This window comes from Salvia hispanica, chromosome 2, assembly GCF_029641045.1.
Source record: "Salvia hispanica isolate PSC_SH4W2 chromosome 2, Shi_PSC_v1, whole genome shotgun sequence".
Classification (NCBI taxonomy): domain Eukaryota; kingdom Viridiplantae; phylum Streptophyta; class Magnoliopsida; order Lamiales; family Lamiaceae; genus Salvia; species Salvia hispanica.
This window is the reverse complement of record NC_142693.1, coordinates 60,068,893-60,090,381: the sequence shown is the minus strand read 5'-3', so window position 1 is coordinate 60,090,381 and position 21,489 is coordinate 60,068,893. Positions and strand designations below refer to the sequence as shown.

At 37.8% G+C, this 21,489-nt stretch overlaps 2 protein-coding genes across 2 annotated transcripts; both read right to left on the bottom strand.

Annotated features, from left to right (window-relative positions):
• Positions 1 to 4,244: 4,244 nt before the first annotated feature.
• Positions 4,245 to 6,167, bottom strand: LOC125219893 (carnosic acid synthase-like). The gene is made up of 2 exons (XM_048121988.2): positions 5,268 to 6,167; positions 4,245 to 4,954 (listed from the first exon to the last, which is right to left on the bottom strand). The coding sequence occupies exons 1-2, from the start codon at positions 6,159 to 6,161 to the stop codon at positions 4,349 to 4,351; spliced, it is 1,500 nt and encodes a 499-aa protein (XP_047977945.1). The 5' UTR covers positions 6,162 to 6,167; the 3' UTR covers positions 4,245 to 4,348.
• A 12,963-nt stretch (positions 6,168 to 19,130) lies between these two features.
• Positions 19,131 to 21,148, bottom strand: LOC125202661 (carnosic acid synthase-like). Its single transcript, XM_048101106.2, has 3 exons — positions 20,583 to 21,148; positions 20,015 to 20,482; positions 19,131 to 19,841 (listed from the first exon to the last, which is right to left on the bottom strand). The coding sequence occupies exons 1-3, from the start codon at positions 20,988 to 20,990 to the stop codon at positions 19,236 to 19,238; spliced, it is 1,482 nt and encodes a 493-aa protein (XP_047957063.1). The 5' UTR covers positions 20,991 to 21,148; the 3' UTR covers positions 19,131 to 19,235.
• Positions 21,149 to 21,489: the final 341 nt, after the last annotated feature.

Here is a 21,489-nt window from a genome sequence, read left to right as displayed (position 1 = left end):
TAGTAATAAAACCATTTTACTATTTTGGTACGTTTCATAGTAATAGAATCATTTCCCTTTTTAGTAAAAGTCAACATATTTTTCCTCACCTATTTTACTCTCTCTTACTTTTTATCTCTCTTCATCTCTCTACCTTTTTCATTTTCCATTTTATTTTCCCTTTACTTAACTCACATAACACAATTTTTCTTAATATCCGTGCGGAAAAGAAACGTCTCCATTACTATGGAACGGAGGGAGTATTACTTTAAAAAATAATTTTATTTAATAATATTATACTCCCCGAGCTATAAAAATATGTATACGATCCATTTTCGTTTGTACCATAAATATATGTGTATGGAAAATTATCTCAATTTATTATCAATATTCATCAACTTATTTACACTTATACCATTATTAAACACAACTAATGATAAGGGTCCCACTATCCACTACCACTATTTTAACTATTCTTCTCACATCTCTCTTACTTTACCAATTTTGTCTTAATTCTCGTGTCATATCAACTACTCATATTTTTATGTGGCACATTGAGTAAAATAAACTTTTGATAATAAATAAACTTTTAAAGTAAAAATAAATACTTTCTCCGTCCACGAAAAATAGAGCACATTTGCCATTTTTGGTTGTCCACAAAAAACAGAGCACATTTAGAGTGTCCACTATAGGAAGCTACGGCTCGTGGCTCGGTCGTGGCCCGGCCGCGACTCCCTATAGTGAGAGCCACCAATTTTGGGGGGAGGGGGGGAGGGTGTGCCCAGGAGAGAGTCATGCTGGCGGCTCGGCCGCGGCTCTTGGGCAGGGGCCACGACTCCCCTATTGCAGCGTCCGAGAGTCGCGGCTCCCATATTTTTTGATTTTTTTTCTTAATTCTATAAATCTACCCATGTTCCCCATTTTTTTACCTCATTCCAGTCTCCACTCTTTTCAATTTATCTCAATTCTAGTTTAGAAAAATGAGTTCCGACGATGAGTTTCAACAATTGGTCGATAGGGAGTTCGATGAACTGGTTGAAGAGGTGCAACGTGAAGCTGGCGAGGAGGAGGCGGCCATGTTGGCGGCGGCGGCTGTCGTTCGGCCGTTCCATCATCAGCGGACAATCCGCCGTGACCATGTCGGCGGACTATCCATCGTTCCATCAACTGCCCAACGACGCTGAGACAGTTTTGTAATGGCATCCAGGATATCTTCGGTCCGGAGTATCTACGGAAGCCAAATGACGATGAGTGCCAGAGATTGATAGAAATGCACGGGTCGGCACTCCATTTTCCGGGGATGTTGGGCAGTATCGATTGCATGCACTGGGAGTGGAGGAGCTGCTCGGTTGCTTGGAAAGGGGCAGTTCACATCTGGATTCAAAGGGAGACCCAACGATGATACTGGAAGTCGTTGTTGACTACCGTTTGCGAATCTGGCATGCATATTTTGGTGTCGCAGGGTCGAACAACGACATCAACGTTCTACAGTCGTCTCATCTCTTCAATGATGAGTGTCGGGGTGAGGGTCCGACGGTCAGATTCGTGGCCAATGGCACGCAGTACAACAGGACATACTATTTGGCCGATGGGATATACTCTCGTTGGCCTGTGTTTGTCAAGACGATCCGACAAAAGGTTGGGCAATCCTATTTCGCGGCAAAACAAGAGGGTGTTAGGAAGGATGTTGAGCGAGCTTTTAGTGTCTTTCAATCGCGATGGGCCATTCTACGGTGCCCGGGACGATTTTGGCACGAAAATGATGTCGCCTCCATCATGTATGCATGTATCATATTGCACAATATGATAATAGATGACGAAGGATATGATGGGGTTTGATGCCCCTTGCTAGCGGAAGACTTGTACAAAACAAATAAATCAGATAAGGATCTATTTGACCGATTATGCGATTAATCAATTCACATGTTAAACAGATAATTGCATGCTAGAACGCAAATAATTCATGCTTAGAAAATATAAATCCTAAGAATCGTCGATTGCTCGCGCCTTCTCCACGTGATGATCTTCGTACTAGACCACGGATCTTCTGACTGGTTCCCGAAATGTATCTCGATATCAGGGTGGGCTGATCTTATCAAAATACTAGTACTCGAATAAAGAAGACAGAAAATTCCTCACGAAGAAGAGCTGAAGAATTTTCGAACTCCTCTACTAATTAGAGAGGGGGGCGAAAATTTTCTCTACAAATAATTGTGTTTCTTTCTTTCCTTTATTCTCCTATTTATATTAAGTTCATATTGGGCCCAGTCAGGGATCTATGGAAGGTTTTGGATATGGCCTCCTCCAATTAGCTTTTTACTAATTAAATTGAACCCCAATTTAATATAAACTTTTAATTGGAATATTACGAGCAGCCACTACAGAAGTAATATTGCACTTCCCATCCTAATCTGAAATTACAAGTAATCCGGGTTTCCGTTATTTATATTATTTATTTCCCGCGCTTAAGATATAAATGTCCATTAATTAATTAATGTCTGCTATGGACTTAATTAATTAACATCTTATTAATTCCAAGAGTGGACTTAGCAAGAAACACTTATTTATTATTCATAGAGTAATAAAACTCCAACTGGCTAGTTTCCCGAATAATAAAACCTTGTTCGAGCTCCTCTTGAGGGCATTATCAAACGAGACTCACCTCGCGCATAATTCAACATAATAACAATCCTAGCACCGCTAGATATTAATCACCACTATCCAATATATCAGGATTATTGGGTTGCGAAAAACTCGCACCATTTGATAAGTCAAAATAGTGCATAATCAATACCGTACGCTCAATGCTAACGTATGTAGATTAAGAAATAGTTATTTATCAAGACCTAGTCTTTCAGTAGATAGCATAAAGACACGTATTGCTGTTAGTTCCATTCAGTGCTATACCACACCAACGTCATCTTATTTCAGAAAGACTTAGAAATAATCGGACTGACATTGCAACGCGATAGGTAGTCTAAGCCTATCTGGGTTGTGAAATTCTTCTTTTTCTTTTGCAAAGCATTGCATAGAACCGACTGTGTTACCTTAAAGTGGACGACGCCCACAACCAGTCTACTAAGCAAAAGACTTAGACTTTGTTTGCTTCTTATACATTTAAATGTTTATAAACATCTTATAAATGCACAAGCAAACACAGTGTAATAATATACTGATTCTATTCGTGCGAAACTGCTCGAATAATACTGAATCGGGTTAAAAGTGGATTATAGAGTTTTACGTATACAAGCAAGATTCTATTCGAGCGAAACTTGCTCGAAACATGCTTTTCAGTATACCAAACCTAACAGGATATGCTGCAGAGCGCTGGCACCAGAAGAGGGTGCTAGTACGAGTCACGGCATTGCAACCGCCCCAATGCAGATGGGTGTACCGCGTAGTGATGCATACTTGATCCAACGGTTCACCGATATGCGGATGAAACATCACATACGACGCTGCAGACTGATTTGGTTGAAGAAGTCTAGAATCGTAGGGGAGGGGGAATAGTGTGATATGTGTTCGCGGTGTAGTTTGTGTGATGTCGATAGTTCTCGTTAAAATTATGCATTTTATTTTAATTATTATAGTCCAATATTTTTTGTTGTAGTTAAATTAAAATATACAGAAAATGAAAAAAATAATTAATTTGGTGGCTTAGGCTTGTCCATTATAGTGTGAACAAATTTTTTGGTGGCCCGGTCAAGTTTTGTAGCTAGGCCAAGTTTTGTGGCCACCCTTAAGAAAGAAAAGTTTAACATCTTTCTTACTTTTTTCCTTTCTCTCTTATTAATAATATGGATCCCATATTTTACTAATACTACTTTTCTCTTCTTTGTTTCCCTTCCCTTTTACTTTATCAATTTCACATTAAAACTCGTGTCATTTACAATCTGTCCTATTTTTCTTGGACGGATGGAGTAAATAAAATATAAACTAGTAATAACTAGAGTAAATCTTATCCACGGGCGACCCACATATTATCATAATTTCTGTAGTTCAAATCGATTTCACAGTCATGAATTGTAACTATAATGTATTTTATAACTGAAAATTGATTTAAAAAAGGTTAATTTGATATAGTATGTCGTAACTAAGAAATAAACATAGAATTATGATTATAAATGTAACTAATATTCTTCAATTTAATACGTAAAAAAACATTTGTTCAAGAAAATAATAGTATTAATTAAAAACAATTGAAAATATAGACGCCGAAAGGGAGATACCTCTCTCTTATAATTTCTAAAGCAAACATAACGTATTAAGCCAATTTATTTCTCCCTTATTATTTCTTAAGCAAGCATAACGTATTAAGCTAATTTATTTCACATCAATTACGCAATCATATACAATACATTAACTGGCATTAAACCTTGATGGGAATAGCTCTTAGGGGGATTTTTTTTTGTAGAGCTAGCCCAAACACATCTTCTCTTTGGAGTTGTTTCGATTCGGCCCCCTTTTCAAGTTTCCAGTCGAAGTTATGACACATTGTTGCGATCATGCATGGAAGCATGCGACTAGCTAGCGGCATGCCAGGGCAATTTCTCCGCCCTGAACTGAAGGGGATCAACTCATAATGTTGCCCTCGAAAATCTATTTCACTATCCAAAAATCGCTCAGGCTCAAAACTATCTGGATTCTTCCATATGTTTGGATCTCTGGAAATTGCCCAAAAGTTGACAAATACCTTAGTGTCTTTAGGGATTGTATATCCACTCACTTGCATTTCCCATTCCACGACATGTGGAGATAATAGTGGCGCGACAGGGTGGTATCGGAGCAATTCTTTGATGGTGGCTTGTAAGTATGGAAGTCGCGAGATGTCGGTCTCTTCCACTATTTTCTTCCCTTCAAGAACTCTCTTGAGTTCTGCTTTCAGCTTCGCCATTTTTTCCGGGTGGAGTAGTAATTCCACCATTGCCCATTCCGATGTGGCTGCACTTGTGTCTGATCCAGCAATAATTAAATCCTGATGTGTATAGAAGATGAGTTAGAACTAACTCATCACTAAATATAGAAAAAACAAAGGCCAAAGTGTTGGACAAATCTTGGCACTAAATTTAGAATTTTTGTCAAATTCAGGCTCATCCCACGCATTTAAAAAACAACCTGAAAAATCATGAAATTCAGATTGTTCACAAATACCATGTCGCGAAAAAATCCGTGTGAACTAATTCAAACGTTACAATTTTTTTAGCCGATTTTCAAAGTTGCAGGTCATACCATAATTTTTCAACAATTTCCCAATAATATAACAAATTAAAAAGTAGTAAGTTACGTACCACCAACAGATGCTTAATCTCTCTAACACTTAAATCATACTCATTTCCTTGAGAGATGTCAAGTAAGGTTTCGAGGAAATCCGTCTTCTTCCGGTAAGACGACGCCGTTCGTGCCTGCAACCGCTCATCAATGAAACCCTGCACCAACTCGAGCAGACTACCGAGGTGATAAGTGAGCTTTCGCCTCAATCCTTGTGGATCCAAAGGAGCAAAGATGGGGAAGAAATCGGCGACATTCAGAACGCCTATGTACCTCGTGATAGCGTTAACATGCTCCCTGAATTCCGATTTAGGAGCAGCAGCATCGGTGGAGGCGTACTCGACGAGTTCGATGGAGAAAATGGTAGCAAACATGAGATTTGTCATGGTGGTGAAGGTGGCTTCTCCGACGTTCATTGCTCGGCCCTCTCCGCTGCACTTAGTGATGTATTCGACGAGCTTTCGCAGCCTCTCCTGCCGGATTTCTTGGCTGGCTTGGAGAGCTGGATTGGAGAAGAGCTTCTCTCTTGCTATTCTTCGCAGTTTCTTCCATTGATCGGAGCTGGCGGGGATCATGGGCATCGAGACCTCGTCGTGGCCGAGCACGCACACCGCGATCGGCGTGAAGGCCTTCGCGAACACGAGGCCTTGTTTATGGAGCACTTCTTTTGCTAGTTCGGGCGACGAGACGACTGTGGCGAGCTGGTTGCCGAGCTTGAGGGACATCAAGGGGCCGTAGGTTTTGGAGAGGCGGGCGAGGGACTTGTGGGGGTTTCGGCCGAGTTGGAGCATGTTTCCGATTATCGGAAGACGAGGGGGGCCCGGAGGGGACTTGCCGTTGCTACGCGGTTGCCACCTTAAGTAGACGAGGCATGCTGCTAGGAACCCAAGGGATAGAACAATCAAGAGTTGCATTTTTGGTTGGTTTGTTTTCTTTTTGGATGCCTCTTGTTTATTTATATATAGAAAGTCATGAGTTCATAGACTTGTTTGAATAGCATAGTTTCAATTTATTTTTCTTATATGATTTCAGTAATATTTTATTTTAGTTGACTTAGGGAATTGAATTGACTTGGTTTGTCCTGCTTAATACTTCTCTATTATTCTCTCTTTTACTTAACATTTTTCCATTAATAGAAGTCACATTTCTTTTTGGCACGGGTTTTAAGAAATGTTAAAAAAAGTTGGTGGAAGAATGTTTGAAATAGGGGTCTCACTTGTGTATATATTAGTTTTAAATGATATGTGAGTGGAATGTGAGATTTTTTACCGTTTATGATAATTATGAACCGGGACACCTATTCGTGGAAGGAACAAAATGGAAAAACGAGACTCCTATTCGCAAAAAGAGGGAATATCATTTTTATAAAACGAGCGCAGAAAAGTCAATGAAACTCCTAACGTGGGACGAAGAGAGTAGTCTAGGTTGTTTAATAGTGTTTTTTTGTGTTTATAATCTTAAAACATAAATTTATTAGCAGTTTGAAGGTTGGCAATGGATTAGAAAAACCCCTTAATTATGCTGCTAGCATTTCTGCATAGACTAACATAGTTTGACTAGCATTTTAAATTGTTTTATTACAACACAGTTTTGACGTGGTGAGATGCAAATGATAGATTATTATAACCCGCATAACCCAGCTGTAACAATTTTCGGGCTCAAAATATTATGTAGTTGTATAATCCAGTGAATTTACTATATATGTCTTATGTAAATCATATGTTTGAATATAGTATTTACTATGAGTGTATATATCTAATACTAATTGAATTATCACAGTTGGCTTTTCTATTCTGAGGAATTAACTATACTTTGGTGGGTTTGATTATTAACTAACAATGACATATTGCACTTTTTTAGCAATTCTTGACTAAGTGATAGATAACCGTGTACTAAACAATGTTGTTTTTAATTCGTGAAATTTAAAAACAAATAAAAAGAATCTTTCAACTCTATGTAAACATTTTCTCTATCTCCCTAGCCCTTGATCAGATCATATAAGGAGTAGGTGATAAAAGATTGATATATAAAATAATAATATTAGTAAACGGTAGATAGATTATCTGAATAATACTCCTTCCGTAAAAATAAATATCTCATTTTGCTATTTTGAGATGTTTGTGATTTAAAGTGTCATTTGTATTTTTCTATTTTAGGTGAGAGGACCCACCTTCATCTATATCATTATACTTACAGTTTATTATAAAATCAATATAAAAAAGTGAGATCCACTTTTCATTAACTTATTTTTTTTCATTTTTCTTCACAAAGTTAAACAATTTCTTAAAGCTAAGTGGCGAGTCAAGATATGACTATAATAAATGGCGGATGGATGGAGTACCAATCTCCAATGTGAATATTTATATTTTTTTAATTAGTCGACCAAATTTCACGTTCCTTTGCATATTTTCTATTTTTCCCGGATAGGAGTATTATTATATTTTTAGATTACCAAAATAATCATTATCTACTAGTCTACATGACTACATGTCTACTATACTATACTTAATATTATCTTAGTATTTTAATTGAATAAACAACCAAATCAAAGATAAAATTAGCCTCTGTTTTATCATAAAATTACCATGTTCTAGATAAATTAAAATTGCATATCATAATATAAACCATTAGGGCATGGAAAATGTGATAGAAATAGTGTTAGTGAATTGTGGAATTCATATTATTAGTAGTAAGTGTCTAATTTATTTTTTACGGACGAAGATAGTATAATATATCTAGAAATGATATGTTCATTTGAGAATGAACCTAAACTTGTAAGTCCCATAATATTAAAATAAAATCATTGTATAAAACTGAAAAATGAAAATAAAATATCGTAACATAGTACGTAGATCGTAAATATTTTTTTCGTTCCACTACAAGTGATGGATTTCTTTGAACAAGGAATTTAAGAAAATGATATGTATATTGAGTTCAAGTGGAGATGGTAAAGTATAAGAAAGGAAAAAGTAAGATATTATTTTTAAATGAATATATTCATTTTTAACGGAGACAGTATTATTTTTGACACGGCACATGTCATTTTAAATGTTAACATATTTATTGTTTATTCGCATAGTAGACCTATTAAGTAAATACTATAGAAAAATACTATCAACATATTCCCGAAAAATAAATTCTATTTTCTTTTTCTTTCACATTTTATTTATAAAAATATTTTAGCCATTTTTTCATATCATCTCTTTTATTTTATGAATTTTTCTCTTTGTTTTTCATACCTTATCAATTGCGCATTATCACGAGAATGAGACTATATTTCTCTTTTTCATCCACAAATGAGAATGTTTTTTTTGAATAATAGCCCTAAAAAATAACTAATCCTAAAGTCATAACGTACTTTGAACCTCATCCAGCCATGTGGCACGTATAACGCAAAATTATAAATGCTATAATGATAAAAAAAAATATTAGCGGACAATGTAGATAGACTTCCGCATATTACATTATAAAATATGGACGAATTGCATTATAGACATTATTTTTTACATTATAGACATAGAATGTTTAATTTGCATTATTGATATAGAAGGGTTGCGGTATTTATAAAGTATTAGTTTGCCATTATACTACATTTGCCCCTTAAAATAGAAACTATTTCTATTATGGTATGTCCATTAAAAAAAAAACTTTCTAAATTTTCTATCTTATAACACTATTTTTCCTATTTTTTCTCTTTCTCTCTCTCTTAGTTTATCAATTTTTCTCTTCATCTCTCTCATTTACCAATTGTGCATTAAAACTCATATTGCATTATACGTGTCACATGTCACGTCACATATAGTATAGAACCAAGATTGCACGGTGGATTCACATATCAACAAACCTATGATCCGTAAAAAAAATATTTCATTTTGCCATTTCGAGATGTTTGAGATTTAAAGTCTCATTTGCGCCTTTTCTTTTTGGTATTGGACCCAACCATTCAACTAGTATAGTGACTGAAATAGGTAGACTTGTAATTATCGAATGAAAAGCAATTTCTTTATTTTGTGACTCTTATTTAATACTTATAATAGTGACTTAATTATTTTTGAAATGGCTCTATTTGATAGACTAAGTGACTTAATTATTTATGAAATGGCTCTATTTGAAAAAAATACCCTCCATTGACTAAGAGCAAGCTCATCAAGTTAAAAAATTAATACATGAAAATGACACAACACGTGTGATAAGGTGGTTCACATTCAAACTTGACGTTCATTATTTAAAGTATGCGTCTGTAATACATAGTTGAAAAGAACCGGTTAGGTTGGTTAACACGCTATGTGCACAGAAAGAATATAACAGGTTTTCTTGGTCTAGTAAATCCACTAGATCACGCGGTCTAGGAACTCGTTGGTCGTCGGAAAATCCAGGTCGTCGGACACACAGAGCACTCTTTCAAAGAAAAATCCTCAACCACTTTACTAAATCTAGCATAGGGAAGTAGGGATCGATCCCACAGAGATGGATGCGTAACAATCATGTTCAAGGATTTGGGCTTGTTTTTGGGGTTGGCTGCTGCCACGCATTTTTTTGGGTTGAGGAAAATAAACTTAACTTGGGAATTTAAACTGCTACGCTAACAGCTAGACCTAGGCGAAACAGTAAAAGCACGCACGAAAATTAAACCGAACAATCACTGGATCTAAGAAACTGCTCTAATTACCTAGATTTGGGTAACAAACTGACTGTGGGGACCATAACTGAAAAAGCAGAGTACGGATGAAAAGCTAGAAAAACAACTAACTCTGGTACTAACTAACAGCGACATTATCTTCTTCAACCAAATTGCGTAAAAACTCAGAAGAAAAACAGCATGAGCGAAATCGGAACAGAGCAGACTGAATTAAAATCATTTTGATGAAGAACAATAAGAAAAACTAACAGATCTAAGGATGCTAGACGAGGTAAAACAGAAAGTAAGCGGAAAACTCAAAATCATGCACAACTCGACCTCCCCTGTTCAGATCCAACCTCGGACACTAAATCCACTCCGGATCCAAGCGTCCGACACAAACTCCAGCCAAAAGAAACATTTCATAACTTCAGATTTAAACAACAAACTCCAATCAATCAACAAACCACAGATCTATCACCAAATTCCCTGATCGAGCACCACGGCAACCAAAACAGAGATCGACATATAACTTGTGAAAATAAACTCTCAACAGCAGGATCTATGTAAATCAACTTGAAAAATCACAGATAAACGCAAACTAACAGAAGTGAATAGATAATCAGTAGCATCAACAACCAAATCGACTCCCAAAAGTGAAGTTCGACCGTAAAAGTGCAACACAAACTGAAATTTAAAGAGATTGTATCTTCGCCCTCACGCGGACGGTGTTACGACTGAAATTTCTGAAGAATAAACCCCTCGGAACCGAAACTACCCCAAATCTCCCATTCCCAAGTGTGTGTTGTGTGTGAGCTAAGAGTGAGCGAAAAGAGTGATAATTTGTGCGTTGCATGCTCTTCTATTTATAGGCGTTGGAGTGGGGCCCAGCGAGGTATAGATAGACTTTGTTGCCCTCAGCTACTGACTCCCTTCTTCAAGCCTCCTTTTTCCTTAGTTCCTGCTCATTTCTACTTCATTCCTTTGCTAGATTGTTTCCTCCAGCATCTCCTTGATCTAGCGATTTTGTCACACATCTGGCTTAGAAACCGTATTAGACTCAGCAAAATGTGACGTTTTTCACTATATAACCGATGCATGAAATTAGCCTTATCAATAGTCAAATAGATATTTTATGTTGGATATAAAAAAAATAAAATTCAAGAATAAATGAGGGTGGTCAATACAATAAATGTGTGATATTCACTTTATTGATTGGTCATTGATTGAGTTTCATGCACCACTAGTACACAAATTATTCTTACATTATTTTTATAATTAGTTGGTTGTGGAAGCTTGTATTTATTAACTCACAAATCTGTTTAGACGACTTTAAAAAATGAGAAGTGAGACCCATTCAAATGTGCACGTATACTTATCCTAAAGACTCCTCATTCATAACTCAATTACTAATTTAAACTATAATTATCCTAGAACTCCCCATTAATTACTCAATTACTAATTTAAACTCTTTGATTTGAAAATAAATGATCTTGGTTTGATCTAGATTCATGTCATTTTCATTGAAAGTCCATATCATTTTGAGGATATTTTTGTCCATACGAAAAAACACTAGTGTGCAGTTTATTATGTTATTATGCTACAAATAAGCTAATCATTTTCTCTTTCATAAATATTATCTCAAAATTTTTAATTTTACATAACTCTATGAATTTAAATTATTTTCTTTTCAATGGATATATAACATTAAGGTAATTTTATGAGGATATTGAATTGAAGTAACCCCATCTCCAACGGTCCAAAGACGATTTGACCGATCTGTCCTAGAGTTGCTCCACTTTGATTCTTTATCCACTTTGAACAAAATATTGAAAAATAATAAATTGCATGAACTTAGATTAATAAAATAATCTTTTTCTATGCAATAATTCGCGCTAATCAATTTTATTTGCCTATTTAGATTGTATTCCGCTGGAATAATGATAAACAAAACGGAAGCGAAATTTTTTTTTTTCAAAAAATGGGATTCCTGAAAAAACGGATTGATTCCAAAATCCGATTGAATCTAATGGTTTACGTTATGGAAGAAAGACATGTATATGTGATATTAGATATTGCTAGTTGTATATGAACTAAAGAAATATTTCATTTGCCCCACCACTGTGTATGGGGTTCCAATAGAAGTCCTTTCATATCGTTCGGGCTGTAAATTGGTTGAAAAAAAGAGATGAAATCAAGAAAAGACGTAAGAATTGAAATAACAGTTCGGAACCAAGAAATGGAAGAACTAAAGGTCTATGGATTCACAAAAACTTTGTGAATAGAAATCAAAAAAGAGATATCGAAGTAGTTCTGATTTAATTCATTGGTTGATTGTATCATTAACAATTTATTTTTGTTAGTACGAGGAATTTATCATGAATCCACTGATTTTTGTTGCTTCCGTTATTGCTGCTGGATTGGCTGTAGGGCTTGCTTCTATTGGACCTGGGGTTGGTCAAGGGACTGCTGCGGGTCAAGCCGTAGAGAGTATCGCGAGACAGCCCGAGGCAGAGGGAAAAATACAAGGTACTCTATTGCTTAGTTTAGCTTTTATGGAAGCTTTAACTATTTATGGATTGGTTCTAGCACTAGCAATTGAGAAACCAATCCAATAAATCGATTATGATTTCGAGTTTTTTGGTGATTTAGGCAACACCCGGATTTGAACTGGGGAAAAAGGATTTGCAGCCCCCGCCTTACCGCTCGGCCATGCCGCCAAAATGATACAAAATAGGAGTAACAATATGGAGTTTTGCTTTTAATCAGAAAAAAATAGGAGTAACAATATTATCTTCATCAATAATTATAGAAATCGGTAGAAAGGGTGGTTCATTCTTATTCACTGAACGGTATAAGCATAGTTACATATTTATAGGCTAGCTATTTTCTATACAAGGTAAACCTAATTTACAATGTATTCTTGGTACGATATTCTCCAATCAGTTACACAATATTTCCCTTGATTCTATGTGATCTCATTCTGATTCTATGGGATTTTTTTTCAACACTCTCCCTCAAGCTAAGTGACTGAGTTCCCGATACTTAGCTTGCACAGTACTCCTCTGAAAGACTTTGAATCCACCGCCTTTGTCAAGATGTCGGCCAGTTGATCTTCATATTTAACATATGGCATTTCTACCACTTTCGCTTCAAGATTCTCTTTTATGAAGTGCCGATCTACTTCCACATGCTTCGTTCTATCGTGTTGAACTGGATTTTCAGAGATACTTATGGCTGCCTTGTTATTACAGAACAATTTGCAAGTAAGGACTGACCGAAGGTCCAATTCCGTCATAAGTCGCCAAAGCCATAAAATCTTCGTTAGTCCTTTCTTGATTCCTCTGAACTCTGCTTCTGCACTCGAAAGCGCTACTACCTTCTGCTTTTTGCTTCTCCATGTCACAAGGTTACCTCCTACAAAGGTAAAATACCCGGCAGTAGACTTCCTATCATTCGGATTCCCTGCCCAATCTGCATCAGTGGAGAACAGTATAGCTTCAAAAGCACCGGTCATTTTAGTCAGATTTACTTGCACAAAGTTTGCCACGCCATAGCGACTTTTCTTTCCAATCTTTTCAGGAGAATATCGCTTCGGGGAAATTCCTCATGTACTTCGGTAGGGAAGTGCATATCTTCCGGTGTCTCCATCCACAGTGTTATCTTCTCCTTGGAGTTCTGTATCCACCGGATTAGTAATAATTGAATCTTCATCAGTATTTGGTTCGGGAGTTACCTCGGATATCGTCGGAGAAGGATTGCTAGGGGGCGGATTAGATGACTCTGGTGGCGAGACAGCTGGCCAACAGTGACTATCACTAGATCTGTTGGACCCTCGATCGAGGAGCTTGGCAGTGGCACAACCCAACTTAGATAGTCCTTGGTATTATCTGGACCTTTCTCCCCCTGACTACTAAGGTGGGTGTCATAGAAAAATTCGGTTTCAAGGAAATTGCAGTTCATAGTGGTGGTAATTTTTCGAGTGTGGGGATCGAAGCATCTGTACCCGTTTTGATTTACCCCATAGCGCACGAAGACACATTTGGTTGAACACGGTGACAATTTGGTTCTCTCATGTTTTGGAATATGGGTGTAAACAGAACAACCAAAAACTTTGGACTAGAGGTTCAAGTGTTCAGGTATCTTGGCTTGTTTGGATAGTGTATCACGAGGGGTTTTCATGTTTAAGGTCTTGGTGGGTAGGCGATTTATGAGGTAAATGGATGTAGCAATAGCTTCCGGCCAGAAATATTTGGGAACTTTGGAATCGATCATTATAGCTCGGGTCATTTCTAGGATTGTCCTATTTTTCCATTCTGCTACCCCATTTTGTTCAGGTGTATAAACACAAGAGGTTTGGTGGATTACACCTTTTTCTTTACAAAAACGAGTCATTTCACTGTTGACAAACTCCCTCCCATTATCTGACCTAAGGGTTTTGATAGTGGTGTGGAATTGTGTTTGGATCATCTTAAAGAAGGAAATAAATCTATCAAACACGCCAGATTTGTTTTTCAAAAAATATATACACGTCATTCCAGTGCAATCATCAACAAAAATCACATAATATCGAAAACCATTCCCACCAATAATCGGGGCATGACCCCAAACATCAGAATGTACTAACGAAAACATGGATTTCATACGAGTGTTTGTATGTTTAAATGACTGTCTATGGCTCTTGGCCAAAACACAAGTTTCACATGAAAAATCAAAAGGAATTGAAAGGTTCGGATAAAGCAATTTAAAGTAACCAGGAGAAGGGTGTCCTAGTCTTCGGTGCCAGAGCCAAGTTTCCTGTTTCGTGGATCCGTGAGCCAACATTACACTGCTAGTTTGAGCTATCTCGTCCACATAATAGAGTCCTTGTTTCTCAGTGTCACGCCCAAGAATCCTCCTCGTCAGAATATCCTGCAGAATACAAAAGTCGGGATACATCAGAAGTGTGCAATTCAGCTCTTTAGTCACATGACTAATAGACATTAATCTCTGGGGTAAAGTGGGAACATATTAAAAATTCGTGAGCCGGAAAGTGGGTGATATTTTAATTGTACCCGACCCCACAACAGTGATAAACTCCCCATTCGCAGTCTTAATATATGATCTAGTAATATCATCATGTAAATCAATAAAATCATTCCTATAGGGTGTCATTGTTAGAGTTTGTATACTAGAAATCACCTTTCGAGTGATTGAATACGTTAAAACTCTTATTTTATTTTCCAAAGGAATAAACAGATTATTTTTTTCATAATGTTGTTATGTTTTACATTTAATGGATGTTTATTACATGTTTAAATGTATAAGTAACTTAACAAAATCTAAGTCTTTGTTTTAGTAGACCGGTTGTGAGCGTCGTTCACTTTAAGGTAACACGGTCAGTTCTAAACAAAGAAAAAGAAGAATTTCACAACCTAGATAGGCTTAGACTACCTATCGTGAAAGGTTGCAATGCCAGTCCGATTATTTATAAGCCTTACTGAAATAAAGATGACGTTGGTGTGGTATAGCACTGAATGGATCTAACAGCGACACAGTCTTTATGCTATCTACTAGAAGACGAGGTCTTGTAAATTGTTATTTCTTAATCAATGTACGTTAGCATTGAGCATACGGTATTGATTATGCACTACTTTGACTTACCAAATGGTGCGGGTTTTTTCGCAACCCAATAATCCTGGTATATTGGGCAGTGGTGATTAATATCTAGCGGTGCTAGGATTGCTATTATGTTGAATCGTGCGCGAGGTGAGTCTCGTTTGATAACATCCTCAAGAGGAGCTTGAAATAAGGTTTTATTATTCGGAACCTAGCTAGTTGGAGTTTGATTACTCTATGAATAATAAATGAGATTTTCTTGCTGAGTCCTCTCTTGGAATAAATAAGATATTAATTAATTAAGTCCATAGCAGACAATAATTAAATAATGGATGTTTCTATCTTAAGCGCGGAAAATAAATATCAAATAATGGAAACCTGAAGTACTTATAATTTCGGATTTGGATGGGGAGTGCAATATTACTTCTGTAGTGGCTGCTCGTAATATTCCAATTATAAGCTTATATTAAATTGGGTTTAATTTAATTAGTAAAAAGCAAATTGGAAGAGCTCATATCCAAAGCCTTCCATAGATCCCTGTCTGGGCCCAATATGTGACTTATTATAAATAGGAGAATAAAGGAGACAGAAAATATAACTTATTTTTCTCTAAAATTTTCGCCCCCCTCTCTACATAGACAAGGGGCGATTTTCTCTCCTCCGAGGGAAAGGATTTTCGTATTCTTTATTTAAGTCCTAGTATACTGGTGAGATCAGCCCATTCTGATATCAGTTTATAGTCCGGGAACCAGACAGAAGATCTGTGGTTTTGTACTAAAGATCTTCACGTGGAGAAGGCGCTAGCTATCTTCGATTCTTTGGAGAATCATCAAGGTATGATGGCTAAACCGTAGAAAAGCATGTTTTAGGTTTCAATTAAATTTAAAGCATGTTTTATTTGAGTTATGAGCATGATACATGTGATTATTACGCGAATAGAATTTGTCTAAATAATCAGCTAAATAGATCAAAATTATTATGTAATTGATTTATATGAGCGCTTCCGCTGCCAGTTCCTTCAGTCATGGTATCAGTCGCCCCACAATCAAATATACATCCTTTAGTGTTTTCATTACTAGAAACATGAAACGCAGCGGAAATCTCACGTAAGGGTGTAAATCAGTTAACAGACACAAAATTGGGGCAGTTATGCAATTTATGGACACATGGGGGTCTATTCTTCGTTTTTAGGAAGTCAGGGGGGTCGAATTTAATAGAGTGGGGTTCTCTTTTATAATTTTCATTTTCTGGGGATCTAATGTCAAAGTAATAAGAAGATAAGCACTTAGGGTTTTGTTGAGCACCAAACCCTTTACCGCCGCCTCCAGTCGGCTCCGTTCGCACTGCATAATTTTCGGCGCCCCGCACGTTGCCGCCGGTCGGCTGACTCTCCGATAGGACTCCGGTCCCCTGCCCAGTGGTTTCCTCATCGTTCTTCCGCGAATTCCCTTCACCGCCTGCCCCGATGGCTAATTTTGCCTGGGCCGGCGCCGATCGTGCCCTTTGGCGTTCCTCCCACCACTCTGGGTAGCCTAATCGCTTGAAGCACGTTTCCCATGTGTGTTTCTGCTTCCCACAGTGAGAGCACCAAAGTTTGGAGGTGTCCGGCCGATTTCCCGATCGGCCGATGGCGGCAGGGCATGGCGGTGTGCGGTTTTATGGGCATTGACTTTGAGCAGCGAGTCTGTGTCCGATCTCCCCCCCAAGTGATGAATCGGTTATTCCAAGAGCTCCTCCAGTTGATGTAGAAGATGCCGGTGGCATGATATTGAGTCGAGCCGCCTCCTTCTTCACCATTCCGTAGGCAGCCTCAACTGATGGGGTGGGCTCCTCCTTCATCTCTCGCTGAATTAAATCATATTCCTGATTCAATCCCGTCAGAAACTTAATCAGCCGTTTCTCGCTGGAGTGTACTCGGAATTGGTCGATTCCTTTGTCACTGCAGCTGGTTGGCTGTTTTTGGCATCGATCGATGTTGAACCACAGCCCATGGATCTTTCGGTAGTACGTTTCTAGGTCCGCATTCCCCTGTTAGATATATATTGTTTGTTCTTCCAGGTTGTAGATGAGATATCGGTCTGTCTTGTTCTCGAACGTCACCGCCAGGCTGTCCCACAGCGCTTTGGATGTTTGGTGATGTGCAAAATCGGCGATAATGTCGTCTTCGATGTTGTCGACGATCCATGAGAATACCACTAGTCATTTTCCTCCCATTCGTCGAACCCCTTGCTCCCTGGGTTCGGTGGTTCATTCTTGATGTATGAGTAGGCTCATCAGCCTCCAATCTTCACTTTGATCAGCCGTGACCAAAGGGGATAGTTCTTGCCATTCAGTTTAAAGGCAACGGTAATGCTCTTGCTATTCCTCAAGCTTATCGTTTTATCTGGGTTGATTTTGGTATCTTCTTCTGTGTCTGACATTTTTTGGTTGTAGGGTTCTATTTATCTGGATTTGGTTTTGGTTAAAAAAGGTTGAGAATTGGTATTGGCTATGATGAGATTTCTCTGAGCCTAGGATCGTTTTTCTGCTCCGATACCATGTAGAAATCGGTAGAAAGGGTTCATTCTTATTCACTGAACGGTATAAACATAGTTACATATTTATAGGCTAGCTATTTTCTATACAAGGTAAACCTAATTTACAATGTATTCTTGGTATGATATTCTCCAATCAATTACACAATATTTCTCGTGATTCTATGCGATCTCATTCTGATTCTATGGGATTTTCTTCCAACAATAATGATTTGTAACAAATTGAAAATAATGTTACCATTCATGACAATATTATATTGCCATCACAGTAAATATTATTTTTCATTATTAATAAAAAAATTCGCCTGTGAAAATTATACTATAAATCTAGATATAATCTGGAATCTGGATCCTCCATTTCACGAATAATGGTTACTACGCTAAAATTATTATTGACGAAGATCAACATTTTTTTTCAAAGTATCTAAGTTAATCGGGAGTACTTGTTATCATTATATATGTGGTAGGGTGTATTCTACTTGATAGGTCCAGGTTTAAGATGCGCGCTAGTGCAAATATATAAGTTGTGTGTGTAGTGCTTCAACTTGGCCAGGAGGATATTTAGATCTAGTTTTGTCGTTGGTCTATGCCTAAACCTTGTATAAAAAACATCAACTCACTTCTACTAGCTATTATAGAGGAGTAAGGATCGATCTCATAGAGATGGAGGAGACGTGTGTAATTGCAATGACATCTTGACTGGGTTGGTTTGCTATCATGTTTTATGGGCTTGAGACTAACATAGGTTGACTGAAATATAAACAATAAACTGACTGAGAGATTGGGTGTGACTCAAATTGAACAATACTGGAAATGATGTGCGAAAATATGCAAACATTAACTACTTGTGCACCTGGAATGAAAAACAGCAGACTGAAACTTACTAAATTTGGACTAGACCAAAGGGAAAAGCAACAAAGGACCACTAATCCTAACCAACTACCTAGCGCGGAAAAGCTAAAAAACGACAAATTAAAAAGGAAAGTGTGTTATCTTAAGTGGGACGGAGGGAGTATATTTTTTGTGGCAAATTTCTTGGTTCGAACACATACAATTGAGATTTATCCTCATAAAGTTACCTTTCATGAGGAGCAATTTGAGAATTTATGATAAACATGTTTAATTTGCTAAATTTAATAAGGTTCGGAAACCCTTATTACAATGGTATTTTACGTTATATTTTTATATTTATTAAGCAGCACATAGAAAACTAATTGAGACAATTCTTAAAAAAACCATCAAACATTGATAGGTTTGGCTCTAAGGGGGAATCTTTTTTGCAGTACTAGTCCAAACACATCTTCTCTTTGTCGTAGTTTGGATTCAACTCCTCCTTCAAGTTCCCAAGTAAAGTTATGACACAACGTTGCCACCATGCAGAATAGCATGCGACTAGCCAGTGGCATGCCGGGGCAAATCCTTCTCCCTGATCCAAATGGAATCAACTCGAAATATTGGCCCTCGAAATTTGTATCTTTACCCAGAAACCTTTCCGGCTCAAATGATTCAGGATTCTTCCATATGTTTGGATCTCTAGTAATTGCCCAAAAATTGACAATTACCTTTGCATTCTTGGGTATTGTGTAGCCATTTACAAGCGTGTCCTCCCCGGCCTCACGGGGACCTAATAGGGGCGCAACCGGATGACAACGGAACACTTCATTGATTGTGGCTTGCAAATATGGGAGTTTCGAGATGTCGGATCCTTCCACAGAGTTTTTATCTCCAAGAACACTCTTAAGTTCAGCTTTGAGCTTTGCCATTTTATCAGGGTGGAGTAGTAATTCCGCCATTGCCCATTCTGTTGTGGCTGCACTTGTGTCAGCCCCAGCAATAATTAGGTCCTAATATAAAGTAAATGAGTTAGAATGACATGACACCAAAATTATGATAACGATCTGAGCATGACTAAAAGACGTTGTTTTACATACGAACGAGCAATTAAGTAAATAAATTGAAGTGTGTGATTTTATATTCCAATTAACCATAATTTGACCAAACTTGGCCGGATACTCACCACACAAAAATGCCTGATTTCTTTGATAGTCAAATCATACTCTGTTCCTTCCGCAATGTCCAAGAGTGTATCAAGAAAATCATTCTTGTTTTGGTAATCAGATTCCTTTCGTTCACGGATTCGCTTCTCGATTATGCCATCCACAAAATCCAGCAAGCTTCCAAGATGATACCCGATCTTCCGTCGGATCCCTTGCAGATCCAACGGTGCAAGGACCGGAAAGAAATCCGAAGCATTCGGAACCCCAGCATACCTCGTGAAGGAATTAATATGCTCCCTGAACTCCTTTTTCGCGTCGCCGTAGTCAGTGAGATCGATAGAGAAGAGAGTCGAGAACACCAGATCCATCATGGTGGTGAACGTCGCCTCCCCGACGTTCATCACCTGGCCCCGCTCGCTGAACCCACGCACGTGTTCAGCGAGCTTCCGCAGCCTCTCTTGACGCTGCCCCTCAGTTTGTTGAAGCGCCTGATCATAAATATAATTTTATATTTTCAATATTTATAATACGCGGGGATACAAATATTTATTAGTTCAATTTAAACATAAAATAAACAAATATTATAACCTGATGAGAGAAGAGCTTCTCTCTTCCCAATTTCCGTATTCTTTTCCACCCGGCCGAGTCCGCGGGCATCACGTTCCACGAGACCTTCTCGTGGCCGTGGTTGTTGGCTGCGTCCGGGATGGATCGGTTCGCGAAGGATTGGCCGTGCTTCTGAAGTACCTCCATTGCAATCTCGGGGGATGAGATGACGACGGCGTTTTGTGTCCCGAGGCGGAGGGACATCAAAGGGCCGTAGGTTTTGGCCAGCTCCGCGAAGGACTTGTGTGGGTCCCCGCGGATTTGGAAGGCGTTTCCGAATATCGGCAGGGGAACGGGCCCCGGAGGGAACTTGCCTCGCCTCCGCCGTGAGAGTACAACTACGGCCCATGCTGCTATCAAGGCAGCGATGTAAAGAAGAAAAGTCCCCATTTTTTGGTTTCTTATGTTTGGTGAATTATGCGTTTCTTCGGTATTTATTGTATGAAAAAAAATTAGAAAACGTTAATATAATTCAACTTAATTATTTATTTGGAGTGCCGGGTTTTTTAATTCTTCTCATGCTTAAAGATTTACTACTTTAGAAATTCTGTGTTACAAATCGTTTTTATCTCATCGCATTAGCGTTTCAAAGTCCAGACTTTCTTCCTTTTTCGGCGGACTTTAATTATTTGCGAAATGATAATTAACTCTTACAAAATTGATCGTATGAAAATGACAACCAACAGATCGCAGCACATTTTGATCTTGTTTAGAGATTCGCTATTCGGCTATTGTCTTTCACTGAATTGCAAAGCCAGTCAACTTACTTGAAATGTTCCACTTCATTACATGGACTCTGCCATTATTTAAAGTAAAATAGGGGGAGACAAGAAAAAGGATGATTAGATTTAGACACGTAAACATATTGTTTATATTAAACAATTATTAA